The 26,161-nt window shown below is 46.9% G+C and overlaps 1 protein-coding gene across 1 annotated transcript; it reads right to left on the minus strand.

Moving 5' to 3' along the window:
* Positions 1 to 295: 295 nt before the first annotated feature.
* LOC124689484 (disease resistance protein Pik-2-like) lies at positions 296 to 3,439 on the minus strand. The gene is made up of 2 exons (XM_047223008.1): positions 2,336 to 3,439; positions 296 to 2,254 (listed from the first exon to the last, which is right to left on the minus strand). The coding sequence occupies exons 1-2, from the start codon at positions 3,437 to 3,439 to the stop codon at positions 296 to 298; spliced, it is 3,063 nt and encodes a 1,020-aa protein (XP_047078964.1).
* Between the last annotated feature and the right edge of the window lie 22,722 nt (positions 3,440 to 26,161).

Below are 26,161 nucleotides of genomic sequence, written 5' to 3' on the forward strand. Positions count from 1 at the left end.
AAAGGGAAACTGCAATAATCCACGCATACATAAATAACAATCTGATACACTGGGTGTTCTTTAACATCAAATGTCTCACTTATTTAAGTTACAACAAATCAAATCATGAAACGCTGGGAAGGGAAATGAACAAAAACATTAAAAGTTACATAAATAACAATCTGATGCATTCAGCTTTAATTTGAAACGAACAAATGGAAGCAAACATAGGAGGTAAACACAAACGCACAATGCAATCCAGTGATTCCTTAATAGCTGTCTTGTCCAAGAATTGCGCAACTGGCTTTAATTATCTTCACCAGAACCATTTATTTTCTTGTTCATTGTGAGTTATGACAGGTTGGTTTGGATGTGTGGAGAGTTCTTCTTTGATAGCACTTGGGTCGCAGTTGCCAATCAGCTCAAGCTGGTTGAGGCTTGGAAGGCGGCCGATTCCTTGAATTGATCTCATATCTGTGAATTTCCATACTACCTTCTCAATCTTAGGGGTCTTGTTGAAGCTGATGCCAGTAATGTTGGAACATTCAATACGAATAAATACTAGACTCTGGAATTCTTCCTCCTGAAGTGTCAAATTGGTTTCGTCATACGACCAGTGCAGCAGCCTGAGGCAGCGCAATCCACTAAGCTTGCCAAGAACTTTTATGTCCTCTTCTGTCAAACGAGTCTGACGCAGAGTTAACTTTGCGAGTAAGTGGAGCTCCTTGATCCAACGAGGCAACCCTCTGGTGATGCCACATATGTTTAGACTCTGAAGAAACTTTGGTGGAGAGAATGCTGCAGGCTCTGCTGTGTTAATGTCGTGGACATCTGTTATTTCAACATGGATTGAGAGAGAGAGGAGGCTTTTGTTCAGTTTCTCAATTGCCTGGAGCAAATGCTTGAAGTTGCTGTTCCTACTTCGGAATACAACACCCAACTTTCTAAGCTGTTGTAGTTTCCCAATCTCAATCAGATGATCTTCTTTGCTGGAAACATCAACATGGCAGAGTATCTGCAGATTTGTCATCCTCCCGGTTCCATCAGGCAAGCAAACTGTGGAAACTGGTTCCGCTTCCGTGTACTCATTTGAGCTTTTGCACCCAGCAAGCATATGCTTAAGCATTGGAAGCACTACAACTTTTGTGGCGAATGAGCTTACCCTGGTCTCCCTTATATCCAGTGTTTCCAACTGCTGAAGATTCTCAAGATGCCTGGGCAGTTTGGTAATCTTAGTTCTCCGAAGGTTCAAATATCTTAGTTGAAACATCTCACAGATGTTGTTCAGATGATTATTATTCAAACCATCATAGCCTTCAAGATCAAGAACTCTGATCAATCCCAGTCGAGCGAAAGCAGGCAGGTTTTCAAAGAACTTCGTAAGCTCATCCAACCTTTGACCATCTTGATTTTCAGTTGACTGCTTTTGTATGTTCCAACATGAATACTTCTGACGGGATACCCGATTTGTCGCCAAAACTTGCTGAAGTTGACTTCTATTGTGAACAGAAATCCGGCTGCCCAAATCTGGATGAAGTTCTGCATCCACAAACTTCTTCTCTCTGGCAATGTCACATATGAAGTTTGAAATTAAACCATTTACTTTGCAACTCTTGACTTTACCAGACGCACTGATGTCGCTATGAAGAAGGAAATTTGCTGCAAGAAGCACATTGAAGCAGCTCTCAGCTTCATCCAGTGCAGATGAACCGTTTCTTCCTGTGATCAGGTTATCAGCTGTCCATCTTCTTACTAGACTTGTTCTCCTGATAATGGTACCATCTTTGGGGAAGATAGATAGATATATCAAGCAGTTCTTGTAACGGAGAGGGAGGCTGTTATACCATAACAACGAGAGCTGTCGAATATTTTCGGAAGATTCACTAGAATGGATATTTAACTCAGAATTTTCCACCATACTTGGATCAACATAGAGGACATGTAGGAAAACCTTCAGGCAAAACATGTCGGGTGCACATTTTGATAGAGCATTCCTAATAAGCTCTGGTCTCTTAGTATCATGCCCGGGTTCACCTTGAAGAAGGGAAACCGCCTTAGCAAAGAAAAAGTCGATAAGGGGATCCAGAGGTGGGAAGACTTTATATGGAGAAAAGGAATTTGCTAGATCATATGTCCTCGTGGTCACCAGTACAACAGAGTGACCACCACCAGCAGCAGCACCGGGGAGAGCAGATATTATTCTACTGAGCAGGGATTGATCAGAGACATCATCAAGAACAATTAGATAGTTGCAACCTTCCAGAAAATGTTGCATCTTCACTTTAATAGGCAAACTTTGGTCGCACTTTTTCAACACATCCTCCTTCATTTTTCCTCCATCCTGTAGCAAGATGGCATTTACTATGATGTCCTGAAATACCCAGTCGGGATGAGTACTTTGCCCAACACTAACCCAGCACTTTATACCGAAGGACTGCCTTATAATGCTGTGGTCATACACTTTTTTTGCATGATTCAGATTATCACCTGATCGTTGTTGGACAAGCGAGATGACCCTGGGCGGTGTTTTCTTGTTCGAATTTCCTTGCCCCGTCTTCCACTCCAGCCGCAGATCCTGCTGTGTCTGCGGTGCCTGGTTTCCTGGCTCAGTCCACTCCAGCCGTAACTCTTGTTGCTGCGGTACATCGTTTCCGAGCTCGGCCTTCCACTCGAGGCACAATATCTGCTGCTGCTGCTGCGTCTCGTCTCGCGGCTCAGTCACCTGCTCCGGCCGCATATACCACGAAGGTATCTCGTCTCCTTCCTTCGTCACCAGATCCAGTAGCGGAACACTGCTTTGTCGTGGCATCATCTCGTGTTTCGGCCAAGTCAACTGCTCTAACGGTGGCGTGTCTCCTGGTTCTGGCTCAGTCAACCACCGCACCAGCAGATCCGTGTCACCCTCCAGGAGCTCCGAGAGGGGTTCTTCTTCCCGGACTAGGAAACGGCGTCTCCTGCGGCATTCCTTGTCGTGTGCATCGACTTCACCAGCTTCAGGAAACACCGTCTCCGTGTGTGACATTCCTCTTTTTGAGCTTGGTTCAGGGTCACGGATGCCGTACCTACCCCGCCGCTCGCTCACCTGTTGTGCCCTCGACCTGAGCTCCTGGAACTGTATGGCCAGCTCGCGGCGTGTGGGCAGCGTCACGATCTGCCGCAACCAGAAAGGGGTGTCGCTGGTGCCACGGGCAAGGTTGTTCAAATATGTATCCATGCAGTTCTCGGAGTCGCGAGCGAGGTCTCTGATCTGCTTCACCCATACCTCCCCCCGACCATCCATATCAAAACTGGAACTCGCGTCCTTGAGAAAGCCAAACATTGTCTCCATCTCATCCTTAATGAACAGCACGTCTCCCTGCACTCCTCTCAGTAGTTTCACTTCGTCCTCAAGAATCCTGGTGAAGCGTCCCACAAGCGAGTCCGCAGCACTGTACGCTGAGCTGACAATCAAGTCGGCCATCTGTCTCCTCCAGCTGCACATATAGATCGACAAGGAGCAAGAGTGGATATTAACAACACAACAAGAGTAAGACCGACGAAAGATGCATGGCACAAGGATCGAGCGCGTTTCGTACCTCGCCGGCCGTAAGACGATGTGTTCGCAAGGATGAAGTATCTCCCTATTTGCCTTCTACGGTCACCATGCTCATCGAAAATGCCTCTGCAACATTGATGCAAGGAAAATCAGATCTGGGTGAAACGCAGTTGGGGTCCGTAAGACCGAGGCTAAACTAAAGCTTTGTGAAGAAGACGTCAACTAGAATAATGACAGGCCACCTAGAAATTTAGTATGAACCTGGACTAGCAATTATTGTTCTACTCCAAATATCCACGAAGCCAACCACTTGTGCTCCGGTGCTCCTCCCCTAGAAAATTTTTGAGCGCGTCAAACATAACAATGGTGGAGATCTTTACATATATGGAGTATGTTCGTAAGCAGGGGCACGACCGCAATTTTAGCATAGGTCCACCGTTCGTACATTCATGTACAGGACCGTATGGCCGGCGTTTTGTTGTACCTCATTTTTGTACGTATGTACGGTCACGTGCGTGTGTCAAAATAGAAAATTCCTATAAAGATCTTTCTCATGTGATCTCTTTATTTTCACGCGATGTACACATATCGTATCAATACAGACGAGTATACATGGGTTGGATATGGGTTTCGATGGACCCAACACAGGAAAAAAAACCCAACTATGTCCCTTTAACTCCGTTTAGGGGGGAGCACCGGAGCAGCCCTCGAAGCCAACAACTCCGCGGCATCCGGCGAGTATCTCATGTGCCCAACGAGTACACACGTCATGAATCAAGACTATGTGCCCTGGTAATCATGTCCACGCGGTCTTCTGCGTTTGGAGAAGTGCCCATTTTCTTCGAAATGGAGGTTCTACTCCAGCCTATGCATTAAAATGATATATACGTAAATCTCGAACAAGTGGGAGCGGAATCAACCCGAGGTATAAAAACACCGCTCAGCCGCATCGCCTCGTCGCATCTGCCATTTCACCCCCAAATCTCGAAAGAAAACCCTATGGCCTCCCACCTCCGTCGGTACCGCCGCACAATCTGGTGCGAATCGACGGATCGAGCATTGGAGGACGAATTGCAGAAGCATGCACCGACCATTGGCGACGATGTCGATGCAGCTGCGGTCGGAGGCACCATGGTTGGTACGGCGCCCCCTGCTCCGGTCACCGTCACAACGGTGGTCAATCCTATCGCCGACAAGGAGGAGGAGGAGGAGGGGGAGGAGGATGAGGTCTTCGCCCTCGATTCGGAGGCAGATCTGCTGCAGCATTTGAAGGCAAAGACTCTTAAGACGTTCTTTGCTGCCGACCCCAAGCTGCAGCCGGTCACAGTAGTCTCAGAGGTCTCTTGCATCGTTCCCGGCAATGATTGCGGAGACGTCGACTTGGAAGCAGATATGCGGCTGAATCTCATGGCATAGAAGGTGACAATCACTGGTGCCGTCACCCCCTGCAGCTGCCGGTCGACGAGGTGCGTGAGGCTCGGTGGGAGGTCTACGATAATGTCATGATGGAGAAGGTGACGATTGTTAGGTCAATATGCTTGTTGTATTACCAGGGGGCCAAAAGCGACAATATATAGTACATGTACATGTGCAAATATGCAGATATATACATCTAACACCCCCCCCCCCTCAAACTCATGGTGGATCCACAACACGAGTTTGGAGAGTAAGAAGTCATGCTGCGTTCGAGTCTGTGCCTTCGTAAAGAAATCCGCCAACTGCAAATCTGAAGGCACATAATGAACCGCAACAACCTCATCCTGCACCTGAGCACGTGTATAAAAAGCATCAACACCAATATGCTTGGTCAGCTCATGCTTGACCGGATCACGTGCAATACTGATAGCACCTGTACTGTCAGACAAAAGTGGAGTGGGTGTCGTAACAGAGACCCCAAAATCTGCAAGCAACCACCGTAACCAGGTCACCTCAGCAATCAACAAAGCCATAGCCCGCAACTCAGCGTCAACACTCGAACGGGAAACTGCTACATGTTTCTTCGTCTTCCAAGCAACAAGCGAACCACCAAGAAATACACAGTAAGCAGAAAGTGAACGACGATCCGTAGGATCACTCGCCCACGTAGCATCCGAGTAGCACTGGAGCTGGAAAGAACTGGAACGGGGAAAGAAAAGGCGACGAGTGATCGTGCCACGAAGATAACGAAGAACACGGAGGAGATGACTGTAGTGAACAGTGGTAGGATCTGAGACAAACTGACTCAGAATATGAACAGGATAAGAAATATCAGGACGAGTGACAACAAGATAAACAAGACTCCCAACAAGATGGCGATAACGAGTGGGGTCAGGAAGAGGATAACCATCAGTAGGACGAAGCTTAACATTAAGCTCCATAGGAGTATCAACCGTGCGCTCATCACCAAGAGCAGCACGGGCAAGAAGATCCTGAATATACTTTTCCTGAGAGATAGAAAAGCCATCAGAAGTGGAAGAAACCTTAATGCCAAGAAAATAGCGAAGAGGACCAAGATCAGTCATAAGAAACTGATCTCGAAGACGAGCCTTGACAAAGGCAATATACTCAGGATCATCACCATTAATGATCATGTCATCAACATAGAGAAGAAGAAGAGTGCGTCCACGAGAAGAAGTGTGAACGAAAAGTGCTGGATCATGAAAACTGGGAGAGAAACCAGCAGCAGTCACCATAGAGGTGAAACGCTCAAACCAGGCACGAGGGGCCTGTTTGAGACCATAGAGAGAACGTCGAAGACGACAAACCATCCCATCGGGAACAGAATACCCAGGAGGAGGCTGCATGTAAACCTCCTCACTCAACTCGGCATTAAGAAAAGCGTTCTGAACATCAAGCTGGGACACAGACCAGTGCTGAACAGAAGCAACATCAAGAAGAGTATGCACAATGGTCATATGAGCCACATGGGCAAAAGTCTCATCATAGTCACGGCCGTGCTCCTGCTGAAAGCCACGAGCCACAAGACGCGCTTTATAGCGCTCAAGAGATCCATCAGAGCGGGTCTTAATTTTATAGACCCACTTACACGTGATAGGACGAACACCAGAAGGGGGAGAAACAAGATCTCAGGTGCCAGTGCGCTCAAGCGCAGCAATCTCCTCAGCCATGGCAAGCTGCCATTCAGGATGATGATCGGCATCCCGATAAGAAGTCGGCTCAGAAACAACAGCGAGACCATACTGACTAGGAGAGTAACGGGCTGGAGGATGACGCTGGCGAACAAGCCGGGAATGAGGGAGCTCATCGGCAGAAGACAACTCATCAGAAGAAGAGGAAGAAGGAACAGCATCGGAAGGATCCGAAGCCGGAGAACGAGGAGTACTAGGGGAACTAGACGGAGGAGAGGATGGCGCCGAAGCCGAAGGAGGCGCATCAGAACTAGGAGGAGGAGGAGAAGGAACAGCAGGGGGTGCATCCGGAAAAAGAAGAAAAGAGATATCATCCACCGGGTAAGTACCCGAGGTGGGGCGAGGATAGAAGGGACGCGTCTCATCAAACGTGACGTCACGAGAGATGCGTATCCGACGACCAACAGGGTCCCAATAGCGATAGCCCTTATGTTCATCACTGTATCCGAGAAAAACACACTCAACAGACTGAGCGGTCAGCTTGGTGCGTTCGCGAGGAGGGAGAAGGACATAGCAAACGCAACCAAATAAACGAAGAGTCGAGTAATCGGGAGAACGACCAGAAAGACGCTCGAGAGGAATGCCACCTTGAAGGGCAGCAGAAGGCTGAATGTTAATGAGGTAAGTCGACGTAGCGACAGCCTCAGCCCAGAAATGCGGCGGAAAAGAGGAGGCAATCATCATAGCACGGGTAGTCTCAAGAATATGATGATGCTTACGCTCGGCGACACCATTTTGAGCATGGGCGTCGGGACACGAGAACTGAGCAAGGGTGCCCTGCTCAGCAAAAAAACCACGCAGGTGCTGGGAGATATACTCTCCTGCAGAATCAGCACGAAACACACGAATAGGCGTGAATACTGAGTACGAACCATGGCTGCAAAGCGCTGATAAATAGAGAGCACCTCACTACGAGAGTGCATAAGAAACAACAGGTGTAACGCGAAAAATCATCAATAAACAAAATATAGTATCGATGACCCCCTTTCGAAGGAAAGGGAGCCGGACCCCAAACATCTGAATGAACTAAATCAAAAGGTCGCTGAGATACAGACGCACTAGTAGGATAGGGAAGCTGAATCTGTTTACCTAACCTACAACCCTGACACGAATGCAAAAACACATCTCCTGAGACAGACCCCAGAAGACCACTACGAACTAATGATGATAAACAGGAGCCACAAAGGTGACCCAGCCGATGATGCCACTGCTGAAAGGATCCAGTGACAGAAGCAGCAACCGCAGGAGAACTAGCAGATGAGGTGTCAGCAGAAGGAACGCGAAGCCAGTCTAAATCCCAGAGCCCCGGGGACTCAAGGCTGCGAGGGCCAGCTCCAACCAGGGCCCATGTACGGCGGTCCTGAACAGCACAAGAATCAGCATCAAGAATGACGTGACAACCAGAATCAGTAAGCTGACTAGCAGAAAACAGGTTCATCTTAAGACTAGGAACATGAGAAACATCAGGACAGAGAAAGAAGAAGTAGAAAGGGTGTCTCGACTGGAAACAGGGAGAGGGGTATCATCGGCCGTGATAACACGGACATGAGAAACAAGAGAATGAAGAGCAGAAAGAATAGAAGACGCAGAAGTCATATGAAAAGAAGCTCCGGAATCCAGATACCACGGGGATGACATACCTGACTGTGTAGAAGGTGGTGGTCGCGCGGTGCCAGAAGAGCTAGACACAGAACCAGCAGTACCTGTCGAGGAAGAGCCTGTAGCAGCAAGCAGACCACGAAGACCACGGATAATGTCCTGATCAGATAGCGCAACAACAAAAGATCCTGAAGAACCAGCCTGACGACGAGTATGGTGCCGCGGACGTAAATTGGGATCCCTCTGCCAGCAAGTAGAGACAGTGTGGCCAGTCCTGCCACAGTAGGTGGAGGGAAGTGCTGTCGAACCATGAGGCTGATGGGGCTGACTCTGGCCCTGGAATGGAGGAGTAGAGAGGATCGGCGTGCTGGAGACCGCAACGAAGCCGGCGGCGTAGGGGGTCCACGAGCAGACGGCACAGGAGGACCACGAGCAGCAAGTATAGAGGGAACCTCAAGAAGACCAGCACCACGAAGACGAGTCTCCTCAGCATGAAGCTCAGCCAGTACCTCAAAGAGTGGAACACGACCACGGGCAAGCAGCTGTGCACGGCGCGGCTCAAACTCCTTACGGAGCCGCGACAAGAAGTCAAAGACGCGCTGAAACTCCAGATCCGCGCGCACAGTCAGACAACAGGGACAGGTAGCACACACATCTGTACGAAGAGAATCAAGCTGACGCCAAATAGCAGCACTCTGAGTGTAGAACTCATCAATAGTAGAATCACCCTGCTGAAGGGCATGCTCCTGGTGGACCACGGACAGGTAAAGAGCATCCCCAGATGGCTGATAGCGCTGACGTAGAAAAGCCCACTGAGCAGCAGCAGTGGGAAGACCCATGAACTCAACAACATACTGAGGCAGAACACTGGAGGTGAGAACCGCAGCAGCACGAGCATCCTCATCTATCCACTGAGAGTAGTCAGTCAGATCTAACTAGCCGGTAAGTCGCAACGACAGTAGAGTGGTCCTGGACCTTCCGGTCATAATCAGCCAGAGCAGTATCATCAGCACTCTTGGATGCATCCTTATCCGCCTGAGTAGCATCAGGGGTAAGGGCAACGGGCGTCGGTGCAACAGGAAACATAGGAGCAACGGGGCGCGGCGGACAGGAGACCTCGCCAGAAAGCACACCCCAAAGACGAAGACCGCGCATGTGGACGCGCATGAAGGCAACGAAATCAGGATAATTCGCGCCATCAAAGATCACCGGGCAGCGAGGAATCGCCACATAGCCCGAAGAGGAAGACATATCAACACCTTTTTTTACTCTTTTTTTTCAACACAGATCGAATCCCAGATTAATCAACACCCGACGGGAAAACGCCCGACATAGTGGCGGCCAGGAAGAAGGAAGTCGGGCGGCCAGGGATGGCCGGCCTAGGGGCGAGCGGGCGGAGGGCGGGGGAACGGCCGGCAATGGAGCGGACGGCGGCGGAGCGGCGGCGGCCGGTGACGAACGGTAGCAGGCGGCGGCCGGGCGACGGGCGGCGGGCAGCCAGAGGAGGACGGAGAATAGCCGGCGGCTAGGGAGAAGGAGGAACGGCCGGCGAGGAGGAGAGCAGCCGGCGGTCGGGGAGGAGGAGGAGTGGCCGGCAAGGAGGACCGGCGACCGGCGGCAGACGGAGGGAGACGGCTGGAACAAGCAAGAAGGACAACCACGGACTAGTATTGGACCAATTTTCGCTCTGATACCATGTTAGGGCAATATGCTTGTTGTATTACCGGGGGACCAAAGCCCACAATATATAGTACATGTACAGGTGCAAATATGCAGGAAGCCCCCTAACATATGGGGAAACTACAATATACAGATGTATACATCTAACAACGATCACCGCTGTTGTTGCCCCCTTGCAGCTGCCGGCCGACGAGGTGCCTGAGGGATCCTACCACCTTCCTGGCAACGACATGAAGCATGTACATCTCATCTTGCATGTATTTGTGTAATTTTTATTCCTAGGGTTTGATTAGTAGTGTTCCATTCCTAGGGTTAGTTCACATCTATGAATGAGCAGCTGCTCAATATGCACCAATTAATTGTTAATTTATACCTAGGGTTAGTTCTTGTACTAGATTTTATGAGAGTACATTCAGTGAGAGAAGCATTGAAACAAACTGGATACTATTTATGGTATGACAGTAGATTCCTAGAAGATGTTTTGATCATAAACATATGCTTTTGTGGTATGAGATTTTACAAATTGCCCAGACCCTACATTTTACTGAAGAGGATGATAATATTTTATGTAAGCTTGAACCAAATGGCATATATAATGTGAAATCCCTATATGCAGTGGTCAATTTTAGGGGGGGTTTATTTGTATATATACAAAATGTGTGGAAAATTAAAACACCACCCCATATTCATTTCTTCCTATGGTTGTTGTCTCATAATAGAATTCTCACTAGAGATAATTTAGTTAAGAGATAAAATATGGATGATCCGCGTTTTTTTTCCATTGAACCTGAAATAAGTACACATTTGTTTTTTGAGTGTGTGATTGCTAGAGCTATATGGCAGGAGATTTTGCACTTGACTAGGTTGGAATCTTCCCAGGTTTCACCAGAATCCTTGGCTGCATTTTGGGAGCAGAATCAAACTTACAAAGTGCTTAATATGATTAATGCTGCAGTATTATGGGTTATCTGGATCATTAGGAATGATTTGTGCTTCAATCTAACCTCATGGGCTCAATGGAGCATTCTGCTTGGGGGGAGGGGGGGGGGGGCAAAAAACAAAAATATGAAGATGAAGGTGAGTTCCTTGGAAGCTTTAGCTCATGCTCCACCACCACTTTTGTGGCTATATCCTGGCTGATTCTGGTGAAGAAGATGATGACATCTACTAAAGTGGAGTTGATGAATCAACGATGTTCTGGGGACGAGGATATCAAGATTACATCTGCTGATATATCGAGGATTCTAGCTGCCAATGCCTTGATGCTAGTGGGTGATGGGGAGTACTTCAAGGTCGTGGAAAAGGTTTAACTTCTCCCAATCGTCACAAAAAAACTTTTTGTAGTAGTTGCTTGATGGCCACGAAAATGTAATCGGTGTTTGTCAAGTGGTGGCGTGTGTGCCTTCCCTTGAAGCTACATTATGAGTTTCCCTCTGGGTGTGGGTGTGTGTATGTAAAAACCTGAATGTTGTGGTATGTTTCATGCAATGCAGCCGGAGCGAGGCCCTTTTTATCTAAAAATAGTGGCGAGATCGTTGAGATGGCATAGCTGCATGTTTAGAGAAATATATAAGTGAGGATAAACTACTTAGTTATACAGGATTCATCATTTGATTGATCAAGATTAGGACTTTTTTGTTGATTTTCCTATATGTGTTGGGTGCCAACCTAAAAAGACATGTGCACGATGTAAAATACATGTAATTCAATTTTGTTTATTGTCCGGAGAAATATGTGCTATGTTTTGTGTGATGTCCTTGTGTAATCTTTCCCTTAACGTGAGACCATTGAACCTGCTTCGATCCGATTCGGAATCATGATTTTGAGTACCTTATTTATACTGTTTGGAACTTACTTTCATTACATTAAAATCTAATTGAGTGTATTTTTATTAATTTGCTAGCATTAACCACGATAATTATGTTGTTGAAATATTAGTATAGCTAGATGGTACCCCGCGCATTGCTGTGGGATTTTATAGTAATATTATTATACTTTTAATTTTATGAAGAGGTTCTCTTGAGAAGATAAGTACGATCTATTCTTAAACTACTAATAAGATGGATGAGAAAGGAGTGATCAATGGACAATCCCATCAGCCGCATAGATGTTAGTGCCCCGGTGCCCCATGAAAGAGTGTCTTTGATCCAAACGCCAAAGTCGCTGCCAAGTCAAACGTGTATATGGAGCTATTACCCTTGAGATCTGAAGTTTTAATGTTGTTGTTGGAAAGAAAGGCAAATATGTAAAAAAAAAACCTAGCCTGTTGAAATTTGACTTAAGTCAGTACGTGTGCACAGTGCACTATATATGCTGAAGTTCAAAAAAGTTTGATTGCACATATGCTATTGATTGATCAGTTCATTCCTCTGCTTTCCACTCCATATTCTTACACATGAATGATAACTCAAACTAACATGTACTTAGAGCATCTCGAGTCGCGTTCCCCAAAGCGTCTCTCAAATCGTGCCGGATTGAGCGTTTGGGGAACGTGTTTTGTTCGTGCCGCATAGGGGGACGTCGCTCCCCAGTCGCGTCCCCCAAACGCCTCCCCAAATGAATATTGGTGCACGAAAATAAAGGTTTTTCATTCAAATTTGATTATATATTACAAAGTTTGAATTAAAACGGCTAGATTTCATCTAAACCTAGCCTACTGACCGCCCGGTGGTGCATTCGACGGCCCCGCCCCGTCGTCGCCTCCCCTCCGACGCAGCTCTTGCTGCGTGCGCCGCCTCTCCGTGCGTAGGGCGGTGGCCAGACGTCGCTGCTCCAGCAGTGGGTCGACGTCCACCCTCCCCTGCTGCGCCGCCTGGAGGGAGAGCTCGACGTCGCGACGAATTTGCGCCTCTTCGCGGGCACGGGCGTCGTCCTGGAGCTTCTTCTTCGACACGAAGGACTCGACGAGCGCGCGTTGCTGATCGGCCGTCTCGTCCGGGTGCGGCCTATCGTCATCGCCGTCGTCCTCATCCACCTCGGTCTCCTCCTCCTCCGCCTCGGCCTCCTCCTCCTCCATTGGCGCCTCCTCCTCATCCGTTGGCGCCTCCATCATCGCCACCGCCAACGCGTCGGCCTCCGGCGCTAACTCGTCCGCCCGCCTCCTCCAGGCCGCCTCCGTTAACGCCAGCGCCGCCTCCCGCTGCTGACGCTCCTCCGCCGCCAGCTGCTGCTGGCGCTCGAGCGACTCCCGCCGCCGGCGCTCGATCGCCACCCGCCGTTCACGGTACTGCGCCTCCCGCTCCTCGCGCTGGCGCCGGCGCTCATCATCCCACCGCCGGCTCATCTCCTCCGTCCGGCGACGCCGCGCCTCCTCTTCCGTGGAGGCGTCGAACGCCGCAATGGTGTCCGCCAGCGCCTCATCCTGTCACGCTGCTGCCGCCGCGCTCTCGGCATCTGCGGGGCCAGGGGCATCGAACGCCGCTACATCCGCCGCGTGCGCCGCCTCAGGCCGCTGGCGGGCCTGTAGCTCGAGTGCCTCCCGCCGCTCCTGACGATGTGCACGCCAATTCTCCATCCCTCGTCGCCGCCGCTCTTCACGGGCGGCAACGTCGATGCCGAACTGCGAATCCGGTGGTGGAGGTGGTGCTAGAGAAGACGACGGTGGAGGGAACTGGCCATCGCCGGGGTGGTTCGCCATTGCCAACTGGTGGTGGAGGAGACGGCAGTGGAGCGACGAGGACTGTGCTTGTGGTGGAGAAAGGGGTGCCGGCGGGTGTGGTGGCTGCCATTGAGCCGGGAGGGCCTTTTATAGACGCTGGCGTCGGGAAGAGGCGAGAAGAGGCGCGAAGAAAGCGCAGGAATGGGCGGTGGCGTGCGAACGCCGGCGACGCGTCGAGGCTCGGTAGCACCGACGAGACATCTCGCCTGCCCCTCCGTCGCCATTAAGGCAAAGATGCCGTCGTGTGTCACTGCGCGCGAATAACTTCCGCCGCGAGGTAGGCGACGGTTAGATCCAAACTTGAATGAGTCGCTGATGCGTCGGGCCCGCGTCGCTTCGCCTCGCTTTTCGTTGTGTCCGGCGTGCCCGGTGCGTCCCCTGTGGGACGGGGACGGACTCGGGGCGCCGGACACCGTATCGGGCCGCGCCGGACAAAATTCGGCTTTGGGGGACGCGGCTGGAAGCGTTTTTTGGTCCGGCGTGCCCCAAATCGGTTTGGGGGACGGTTTGGGGGAGCGCGACTGGAGATGCTCTTAGGATGTATTCCAGTTGAAACAGTGTTACGTTTATATATGGCTGCCAATGTTTAATTAGCAAAGGATGTAGTATCATAAATTGGATATCTCAAATAATACTGTAGAGTAAGATTTCAGCTACTTTGAAAACGGACAGAATACATGCATTCTAAAACTGGAATGTTTTTAAGCAAAACGTGATCTGTAAGATAGTTGTAGGAAAAAAGATTAGCTGGCCGGTCATACTCATCTGGGGCGGCAATGATTTAGCTGAAGCAAAACACAAAGAGAGAGGAATGTCTCACAGGGCACCAAGAGATACAATCCTGACTGACAAAGTCCATTCTATATTAGATGCCCAATTTGCTCAATCTGAACCAACAGAGTACTCTAAACGCAAAAGTTCAGTAAGCTCTTCCGAAAACAACATGTGAAGAGTGACAATGTACAGTTCCATGGATCAAGCTCCCTTGTTGAGTTGCCAAATGGATCCTTTCTATTGATGTAATTAAAGAATAAGAATTCATAGAGCTGTGTGAAAACTTTAATGTAAAACAGGGCCTTTCATGATTCAAAGTCAATAATTTTTTATTACATGATCTGAGTACTCGATGAGTAAATTGATAGCTATTCAGTGTTTTAGATCTTCTTGTCATTAGAAAGGATAGCTGTGACATTTTTATTCTCCATGTTTGATGCATTCAATTGTGACAAACAAATGATCAGATCCAAGTATGCTTGTGATGTCTAAACGTGAAGATCCCGTCTTTGCTCCCCTCTTGTAAAGTTAGATGTTGTGGTCGTTTAGCCTCCCTGAATTGTCTTGGAACACATCTTTTTAGCTTCTATTTGCCGATGAGTTGAAGGTGGAAGTACAGATGTTGTTGGTCTCGTTGGCATGCTGGATAGAAAGCAACGTAAATGAAGGTACCAGTTATGAAATAGAAAATGAAATGCACGGTTCAGTTAGCGGTACCTGTTTTGCCCTAGTTGTCGCTCCATGCATCAGAAACATGAGCAGATTGTAGCTTGAAAGTTGTATTCGCACTTTTTTCTGAAATAATGAAATGAGACTGTTGTTGTTATATAGAAAGATGGTGTTGTTCGTAAGGAATTTAAGGGTTACATAATAACACCATCCAAATAGACCTTTTAAAAAAGAAATTTACCGTGGAAATTTCTAAGCATTGAATTTGAGGAGGGCCTGACAATTCTTATCTGTTGGTCACAAACTTTTGAGAAAATGAGTAATAATAAATATTATTTGAACTCTTGACAGTATTATCTATAAATATATCTCAACATTTGGAAACCCAAAGTGAAATGAATAACCAAATAATTCCTGAATACTCGAGTATCAATACTTTAAGAGAGGATGACATGGCCGGTGTTGTTCCTGTGAGATGCAGATCAGCAACCTCATTGTGATATACAACAGCTTGTATCTGATGAAACAAACTACATCAATAAGAATTTATAAGATAAGTATGAGTTTGTTATGTAGGAAATATGCAGCAACAATACATGGCTATATAAAGGTTCTCACCAACTGATTACTTCAAGCGTGTGTTGACTTGGGCAATTTTGTGCTTGCATGGTCTATCTGTTTGGTTGGTTTTGTAGAAGTGGTGACTTTCCTCGTAAAAAATATCGCAGAAACTACTGTGATCAATATAAACCATCCATATATGTAAAGAAAGTTGAAAGTCCACTTACAGCTTCCAGAATGAGATCATCATGAGTCGTGCATATGTAGGCCAAATAGAAACAATATGTTTAATAGAACTCTCGGTGGCAACTTGGTTTGGTGCAACTTTCTGTCTCCTTTCGGATTACAACGGAAGGGGATCAACCTGTGTACCAATGAAAGCAACAATTGTTGTCCAGCGTTCAAAGTTGTAGACATGAATTATGATGATAGCCTCTTCCTCCTCGCTTGAGCGACATGTACGACTGTACACAAAATGCAATTGAAATCCAATTAAATTGGGGTGGGCTTGAGTGAGTAGCAGCCACAATCAAATGAAAATCCAACCAAATTGCCTGGAGGCAAAACGACGAGCAGGTTTGGAGCAGGCACGCAACCTAATAGATTGACAAATTAACATGAGGAAGGATATAATAACAAACGAAAGGGAGAAAGGACATCTAGAATGAAGAGCTGCCAAAGTGGAGGCTGGTTCCAGCAATGGTGTCGCGAGCAGGCGAACGGGATGATTGTTGACGGCAAGACGGGTAGCTTTTAAACCCGCAGGCAGCAGCGGCTGAGTTCTTCAGTTTCTTACTGTGGACAGAGGTGAGGGCCTAACCTGAGGTAGAAGGAGGCTGCAGGGAGGAACTCTCTCATCTTAGGGTTACAGAGATAGAAGCACCTTATATAGGTCAGGACTGGGCTGGGCCAAATGGGCCAGAGAACAAGAAAACAGCCCAACAGACACACCAACAGTTGTCCAACACTCCCCCTCAAGATGGGTGATAAATGTCAATCATCCCCATCTTGGCACAGGCTAGATTACACTCCTTTGAGCCCAGTCCCTTTGTTAAACAGCATGCCACTCTGTTGTCCCGATCTCACATAAGCCAATGAGATAATCCCTGCATCAATCTTTTCTTTAATAAAGAATCTGTCTATCTCCACATGTTTAGTTCGCTCATGCTGGACAGGGTTATTTGCTATGTTTATGGCAGACATATTATCACACCACACTTTCAAGCTTCCTTGCCTTAAAATTTTCAGCTCTCTTAGAAGGTTTCGTACCCACAACATTTCACCCAGGCCCTGTGACATAGCTCGTACTCGGCTTCGGTCGTTGATTTCGAGACAACAGATTGTTTCTTACTTCTCCATGACACCAAATTTCCTCCAACAAAAACACAATACCCCGAGGTGGATCTTCGATCATCTAAGCAGACTAGCCCAATCTGCATCACAATATCCATCTACATTTAGGTGTCCATTACTTTTAAACAACACTCCTTTTCCGGAGTGCCCTTCAAGTATCTCAAGATTCTTTGAGCTGCTTCCAAGTGTCCATCCCTCGGATCATGCATATAGCGACTCACTACACTCACTGCAAATGATATATCTGGTCTCGTGTGGCATAAGTATATTAGTCTTCCAACAAGTCTTTGATATTTCTCCTTGTTTATGGGTTCCCCAGCTGCTGTGATTTTAGTGTTCTGGTCAATAGGTGTTGAAGCCACTCGGCACCCCAGCATGCCCATATCATCTAAGAGAACCAATGTATACTTTCTTTGAGATAGTGATATCCCTTTTGACGATCTTGCAACTTCTATTCCAAGGAAGTATCTAAGTTTTCCCAAATCTTTCACCTCAAAGGCCTGACTCAAGCATCCTTTCAGTTTTGCTATTTCCACAACATCATCTCCCGTGATGATAATATCATCAACATATACAGCAAGGATAGTGATTTTCTGCTCCGAATGTCTGTAAAATAAGGTATGGTCTCCATTGCATTGACCATAACCCATGCCACACACCACTTGTCTGAACCTGTCAAACCAGGCCCGTGGAGATTGTTTGAGACCATATAGAGATTTCTTCAGTCTACATACCTTCCCTTTAGTTTCAGGTCTGATAAACCCTGGTGGCATCTCCATATACACCTCCTCTTGAAGATCACCATGCAGAAATGCATTTTTGACATCAAGTTGATGCAAGGGCCATCCGAAATTTGCTGCACAAGAGATCAAAATTCTGACAGTGCTCATTTTTGCCACTCGGTGCAAATGTCTCATCATAGTCAATGCCATAAGTCTGACTATATCCTCTTGCCACAAGTCTTGCCTTATATCTCTCCACTTTTCCTTCTGCATTTTGTTTTACAGAATAGATCCAATTACAGCCTACTGGATTCTTTCCTTTAGGGAGATCTGTCAACTCCCATGTTTTATTTTTCTTCAAGGCCTCTAACTCTTCCATCATAGCATTGCACCATCTCGGGTCCAACCTGGCTTCCTTCCAATCCTTAGGAACAGATACAGTTTGCAGTGAAGCAACAAAAGCCCGAAAAGTGGGTGATAATGCCTCGTAAGAAATATAATTTCCTATGTCATAGTCATCATAACTCAGTCGCTTTGGGGGCCCAACTTTCCTTATCCCTTTCCTTATTGCAATTGGCAAGTCTAGGCTATTATTGGACTCGGTCCGAGATTGATTCTCCTCTGCAGAATCTACACTTGTGCTTCCTTGATTTTCTCGGTCCAATGGGTTGCTCCCCCGCCCCCGATCTTGTTGCTCCTCCGAGTGCATCTACTTGTTCCCTTTGTACTTGTCTTCTAGAGTACACAAGTGGATTCTGCAGCCATCTTTGTGGTGGTACGAGTCTAGGTGGTGTAGGTGTACCAGGAATTGCGGGAATCTCCGCAACAATAGGAATTTGTTGATGCTTGTTGTTGGTCACCATCTTGCTTGCTCTTGATCACCACCTTGCTGTTGCTCCCCTCTTGAGCATCACCAAGATGGTCAAGCCCCTGGAACAAGCCACTAAGATCACTCTCACCGTCATAAAATGGTTCTGACTCGCGAAACGTAACATCCATGCTTACAAATGTCCTCCTATCAGTGGGACTCCAACACTTGTAACCCTTCTGTCTGGAGGAATAGCCAATAAAGATACATTTGATAGCCCGATGATCTAGCTTGCCAACGAGATGGCCTGTGATCCCTTACAAAACATGTACAGACCAAAGAGTTTGGGTGGTACAACAAAGTCATTGTTATTGAGAAGGAGTTGGCAAGGAGACTGCATACCTAGAATCTTTGAAGGCATTCTGTTGATCAAATATGTAGCAGTCATAACTGCCTCACTCCATAAGAATTTTGGAACATTCATGGTAAACATAAGAGATCGAGCCACTTCAAGGATGTGCCTATTCTTCCGCTCAGCAACTCCATTCTGGGAGGAGTGTCAGGACATGAAGTCTGGTGCAGTATACCTTGCGAAGATAAGAAAGCAGACAAAAGGTTTGTTGATATATTCGGTACCATTATCGGTTCGATCACTTGCACCTGAACATTGAATTGGTTTTTTACATAGGCACAAAAACTCTGGAAACAAGTGAACACTTCATCTTTGTGACGCATAAGATAAATCCAAGTCATTACGGAATAGCAAGTCAATAAAAGTCACAAAGTACTTCATGCCACTTATCGACACAACAGGACACGTCCATACATCGAGTGCACTAACACAAATGGGGATACACTTCCGATCCCTCTACTAACATAAGAGGTTCTCGTATGCTTAGCATATTCGCGAGCATCACAACATAATTCGGTTTCGTCCACTCCATCCATTACATCATGAAAAAGTCGAAACATTTTATCAAACGCCATGTGGCCCATTCGACAATGATGAACTAGTGCCATACTCTCCTTTCCTCCAACAATCGCAACAAGCACCGAACTAGCATCATGCCCCATCTTGTCACGATCTATGTGCCAAAGACCTCTATGCCTGGTTGCAGTCCCAATCTTCTTGCTGCTCTCCCTTTCCTGAATTAAACACATATATCTATCAACTATTATACGGTAGTCCTGCTGATCAATCAGGGCACTTAGAGATAGCAGATTTACTGGAAAAGCAGGAACATGTAGAACTGATGACAATTTTATGTTGGGTGTACATTGAACCGACCCCTCCCCTTTTATAGATTGTGCTGTGCCATCTGCTGTTTGGATAGTGCCTCTATGTGCGGGAGGATACTGAGTATAAGAGTCAAACTCACTAATATTTCCAGTAACATGTTTGGATGCTCCAGAATCAAGAATCCAATCTGAATTAGCATTATGAGTGGCTATAGAAACTCTATCAATATTACCTTCATCTTTGTAGACATAGTGAGCAAAGTTCCCAAAGGTTGCTTCATTTTGTCCTTCTTCCTTTGATTGTCCCCGAGAGGTACTCGGTAGTTGACTCGAAAGCTGCTGCCATATGTGCCTTGGGTGATATAGCATGCTGCTGTCCTCCACCCCTGCCAAACTGATATCCATATGGCTGTCCACTACCTCTGCCATAGTGTTGTCCACCACCTCTGCCATAGTGTTGTCCATATGGCTGTCCATTACCTCTGCCATCACCTCTTCCTCTGTAGCTTCCTCTCGCCATGTGTGTATCCTCCTCTCCCTCTCTGGATGTAGCAAAGGAGGTACACTGATGCTTCAAGTGTCCCTTCTGCCCGCAAGTATAGCAGTCTCTCATCTCTTGTCTCTCGGTAGTGTAGAAGGTCGGATGAGGGACAGAATCGCTTCCCTTTGTCATATTCAGACGCACTTCTGATACGTCTCCAACGTATCGATAATTTCTTGTGTTCCATGCCACATTATTGATGTTATCTACATGTTTTATGCACACTTTATGTCATATTCGTGCATTTTCTGGAACTAACCTATTAACAAGATGCCGAAGTGCCGGTTCCGTTTTCTGCTTGTTTTTGGTTTCGAAATCCTAGTAACGAAATATTCTCGGAATCGGACGAAATCAACGCCCAGGTTCCTATTTTACCCGGAAGCATCCGGAACACACGAGAACCGCCGGAGAAGAGGCACGGGGCCACCAAACCCTAGCCCGGCGCGGCCGGGGGGCGCGCCCCCTAGGGTGTGGACCCCCTTCGACCTTCCTGCGCCGCCTCTCCGCCTATAACGAGCCCCTGGATCAGAAAACCCGACACCAATTGACGAAACCCACAGAAACCCGCCGGAGCCGCCGCCATCGCGAAGCCAAGATCCGGGGACAGGATCTCTGTTCCGGCACGCTGCCGGAGCGGGGAAGTGCCCCGGAAGGCTTCTCCATCGACACCGCTGCCATCTCCACCGCCATCTTCATCACCGCTGCTTGCTCCCATGAGGAGGGAGTAGTTCTCCATCGAGGCTCGGGGCTGTACCGGTAGCTATGTGGTTCATCTCTCTCCTATGTAGTTCAATACAATAATCTCATGAGCTGCCTTACATGATTGAGATTCATATGATGATGCTTGTAATCTAGATGTCATTGTGCTAGTCAAGTGAGTTTTACCTATGTGATCTCCGGAGACTCCTAGTCCCACGTGTGTAAAGGTGACGAGTGTGTGCACCGTGTGGGTCTCTTAGGCCATATTTCACAGAATACTTACTCATTGAATGGCATAGTGAGGTGCTTATTTATATCTCTTTATGATTGCAGCATGTTTGTATCACTACTATCTATGTGCTACTCTAGTGATTTGTTATTAAAGTAGTTTATTCCTCCTGCATGTGTGCAAAGGTGACAGATGCGTGCACCGTGTTAGTACTTGGTTTATGCTATGATTATGATCTCTTGTAGATTATGAAGTTAACTATTGCTATGATAATATTGATGTGATCTATTCCTCCTACATATGCATGAAGGTGACAAGTGTGCATGCTATGCTAGTACTTGGTTTAGTCTCGTTGATCTATCTTACACTAAAGGTTACTTAAACATGAGCATTATTGTGGAGCTTGTTAACTCCGGCATTGAGGGTTCGTGTAATCCTACGCAATGTGTTCATCATCCAACGAAAGTGTAGAGTATGCATTTATCTATTCTCGTTATGTGATCAATGTTGAGAGTGTCCACTAGTGAAAGTGTAATCCCTAGGCCTTGTTCCTAAATACTGCTGAGTTACTACTGCTTGTTTACTGTTTTACTGCGTTACTACTGCTGCAATACCACCACCATCAACTACGCGCCAAGCACTTTTCTGGCACTGTTGCTACTGCTCATACTTATTCATACCACCTGTATTTCACTATCTCTTCGCCGAACTAGTGCACCTATTAGGTGTGTTGGGGACACAAGAGACTTCTTGCTTTGTGGTTGCAGGGTTGCATGAGAGGGATATCTTTGACCTCTTCCTCCCCGAGTTCGATAAACCTTGGGTATCCACTTAAGGGAAACTTGCTGCTGTTCTACAAACCTCTGCTCTTGGAGGCCCAACACTGTCTACAAGAATAGAAGCTCCCGTAGACATCAACTTCCTATCTGGACATAGCTGCAATGGCTTCTTTGAGAGAAGGGGTAGTGGTTTGATGCAGTAAAGCAGCCCTTCTCCCCTCAAAATCTTGATTAAGACCCTTCAAGAACTTCATGACTCGCCGACGTTCAATCCAGCTTGCAGCAGAGCACTCACACATTCCCCATGGGCAAGTTCCAGAGGATCAACATGATCTAAATCTCCCCAAAGATGCCTGCAACTCAGCCACATATGCCATCACAGCTTTGTTTCCTTGTTGCAAGTCATGCACTTTATCCTCAATCTCAGCAATCAACATAATGTTCCCCTTTCCGGAATAAAGATTTGATAGGGTGTCCCATACCTCCGAAGCTTTTGTGAGTGCCTCTACGGAAGCGAGCAATGTTAGGAACCAAAGAGTTAAGCAACCATGCCACAATCGGAGAATTTATGGCATTCCACTGTTTCCATTCCGGACTGGTCTTGTCTCGCTGGTTCTCGCAGCCTTCACCACTCACACGTTCATCCAGGCCCTTTCGAGTTCAAAATCAGCGAGCGCCCTCCTTGACCACCGGAGATAGTTGGCCACACCTTCCAACTTGATTTCGTTCGCCGGCAGCTCAAGTTTCGACCGATGTTGGTATGGGGAACGATTGCTCCCCTCCAGACAGATCCTCCTCCATCTCCTTTGGTAGTGATAAGTTCCGCCGCCTTCTCCGGAGCCTTGGCCAAATCCCTGTTGTCCCCCATGCTTGACACCAAACTAACCTCTCGTAACCAACAAAGGACTTACCCGCAGGATGCCTCTTCGTCTCCTTACTTGTCACTCGCCTTCTCCTCCTTGCCGCCGCAGCTAGCCTCGCTCCCTTCCTCTTCCTCCCAGCCACCGCAGCAGCCTACTCCCTTCCTCTTCCTCTTCCTCCTAGTTGCCACGGCAGACTAGGCTTCCGGATCGGCGAGTCCTTCCCGTCGCTGCCCTCATCGCCCCTTGCTCGATACCATGTGGACAGAGGTGAGGGCCTAACCCGAGGTAGAAGGAGGCTGCAGGGAGGAACTCTCTCATCTTAGGGTTACGAGAGATAGAAGCACCTTATATAGGTCAGGACTGGGCTGGGCCAAATGGGCCAGAACAGTGAACAAGAAAACAGCCCAACAGACACACCAACAGTTGTCCAACACTTACGTATTTATAGGACAATGATGATCGTGGGCTGCATAGTGTGTTTTCAAGAGCATTTGCGGCGAGGAGCATTTGTGGCCATCAAGTTGTAGATCGAGGATTCGAGATGTCGGACGACACTACCAGGAAGACGAACAGAGAACAACTTATTTTACAGGAGGAATGTGTAGAGATTAGTGGCGCCAGTCCATGTTGGAACATCCAGCCCATGTAGCAAGTAGGGGCGCTCAACCCATGGTGAGAAAAAAAGCAGAAGGGCGACCGGGCGAGCCAGAGGACGCAGCTAGTGACACATTGCTCAGAAATTAAAGGGTGACGTGGACGCACGAAATTACTGCAAAATCAGGTAATGAGGTGTTACTATTTAGAGATAAACGATATTCTTGTGTCCATTTGTGATGTATATCGTTGAATTTTTTGCTTGCTTAACTTAAAGTATATGTTGTCACGTAAGTTATTGATTTAATATTTTTACAATTACATAAATTATATAACACTATTGAGCAGCCGGGGCTTAGAAAAGTTACTTTGCATTTTATGATGATTCATAAAATTATGTTTTTATATGCAATAATTACATTCATATTGCCCACAACAAGAAAATCGACATAAAAACACACGTATAAGTCATTACAGTGTTAACAAAACCAAAAATACGTAGTTCACGTCTTACTTTTGTATGTCACGTAAAAAATACGCCACATCAATTTTTTTCTTATATTCTTCTCGACTTTAGAAGTAAGAAAAAATTATGTGACGTAAAAATTATGTACCGTTGGAAAGAAATAGAGTATTAAATGACACGACGTAAAAGTCATGTACCGCTAGTCAAATAGCGCGATTGAATGTATACATATGTAAATATGTATGTATATTTGCGTACATGTTAGTAGCCTTAAATATCGTGACAAAGACACAAGAGTCTAATACATTCAGTGGTGATTTCTAGTGTATTAGTATTAAGTAACCATACTTACAAGAACTTTTATAGCATAAATTAAACCTTTGATGAATGCGTCTTGCAAATTGGGATACACCAAGACAATATGTGCATGTTCTACACTTGATATTCAATAGCATTGCTAACTAAAATTATAGTGACATAAAAATGTGACCTGACGCTACCGGTGCTAAGTCATGTACGGTGCACGTAACGAGTTCCGACGTATTGCATCTGTTTTCAATGCCCATATCCACATAGTTTTTTATTGAAACAAGAATATATTATAAACCCGCCAGCAAGCCGCCTCATTAAAAACCTCCCAGTCCCCCTAGGTACCCTGGTGAGGAAAAGACTGCGTATGGTACTTGCTGGCCAAAATCACAGAGTTGTTACATCATGAAGGATGGACGGTAAGAGGAAGCTAGGGGGTTCGTCGACCCAATTACATTGAGATTTACTATCTATACCAAATCTAGCTAACTCATGAGCAACTGTATTAGCTTCTCTAGGGCAATGTAGGAATGTGACCGAGCCAATGATCGTCACTAGATCCACACAATCAGCAAACACCGCCGAAGATTCATCAAACCAACTCCTCTCCCCCGTACATGCCTCAATAATATCCATCGAATCCGACTCCGCTATGATGTTCGAGCATCCCAGTTGGGCAGCCAGGGTTAAACCCTCTTTCATTGCTCTTGCCTCCGCTGCCCTAGCCGATGAAGTATTCTGGGGAAAAATAGAAGTCGCCGCAATAAACTTACCCTTATAATCTCTTAGTATAGCTCCAGCTGCCCCATTCATAGATTCTGAGAAGAAAGACCCATCGACATTCAATTTAATTTGGTGACTGTCCGGTTTTGTCCATCTTATCGCCTGAACGTTCTTATTATCATGAGCTTTAGCAGAATTTGCTGCGATTGTGTTGCCGACCAAAACCCACCGGCGAGCAGCGATGGACAACAAGGAGAGCCGGGAGGCTCCCAGGACTGCTGGTGGGCCCTGGTCCCTCGGGCGACGGCCCGCAATGCTCCGGCACACGTCCTGGCTAATGCAAGGGCGTGCCACCCGACCTATACCGGTCGGGAAGGTGATGGATTGCTTCGATTAGTTTCCTGCATGGCGGACACGTAAACATTAAATACGAGCCCGATCGGCTCTCGAGTTACCTCGTGAATCGGCTCAAAGAGCCGATTACCCCATGGTTCACGTTGGATTTACGATGACATGGGGATCCTGCTTTATCAATACAAAGTTAAATCAATCTACGACAGTTTAGGGTTTTCACCGCATAACCGGAACATCCTACACGTAGTTGAGCCTAACAGATACGAAAGATGATGGAAAACTAGTCCTAAAAGAGGCCTAAAAACCAACACGAAGTCGATTCCCGGAACAATCCCTCTAGGATTAGTAAACCATACCTTACGCACTACCGGATCGTTCAACCCGTTTGCAAGGCCTAACCATGCGGATATCAAATTAATCCTTGGAGAACAAGAAACAACTATAACATATCGGATCTACTAAATAAAGAACAAGCAAGATGCTGCCCTTACACCCAAGATAAGTGCAAAGGCAGCTAGATATTGAGGGGTAGCGTAGCTAAGCAAGCATATCATGAAAGTATCGACGTCAGCCCCAAAACAGTTAAGATAAGGGTGTTGCTCACCATCAAAAAGGCTCCAGCACGAGCAACACCAATAACGAATAAACCGATACTGCCTAGATCGCAAGATGCGATCTAGGCAGCATGTTGCTTACCCGGGAGAAACCCTCGAAACAAGGGGTGGCGATGCGCCTAGATTGGTTTGTTGTGAACGTGATCGTCCTCCTTTCTCAATAACCCTAGGTACATTTTTATAGTCCGTGGACTTTCTAATTTGGAAATAAACCTAACCGTGCACGAGCTAAACTCTATCTCTTAATTCTAACCGACACGTATCTTACTATATTTACAGATACAC

This window comes from Lolium rigidum, chromosome 2, assembly GCF_022539505.1.
Source record: "Lolium rigidum isolate FL_2022 chromosome 2, APGP_CSIRO_Lrig_0.1, whole genome shotgun sequence".
NCBI lineage: Eukaryota > Viridiplantae > Streptophyta > Magnoliopsida > Poales > Poaceae > Lolium > Lolium rigidum.

Coding starts and splice junctions, on each gene's coding strand:
- LOC124689484 (XM_047223008.1), bottom strand. CDS start 3,439: ATGGCCGACTTGATTGTCAGCTCAGCGTACAGTGCTGCGGACTCGCTT. Junction 2,255..2,335: donor TTCAGGACATCATAGTAAAT/GCCATCTTGCTA, acceptor ATTAAAGTGAAG/ATGCAACATTTTCTGGAAGG.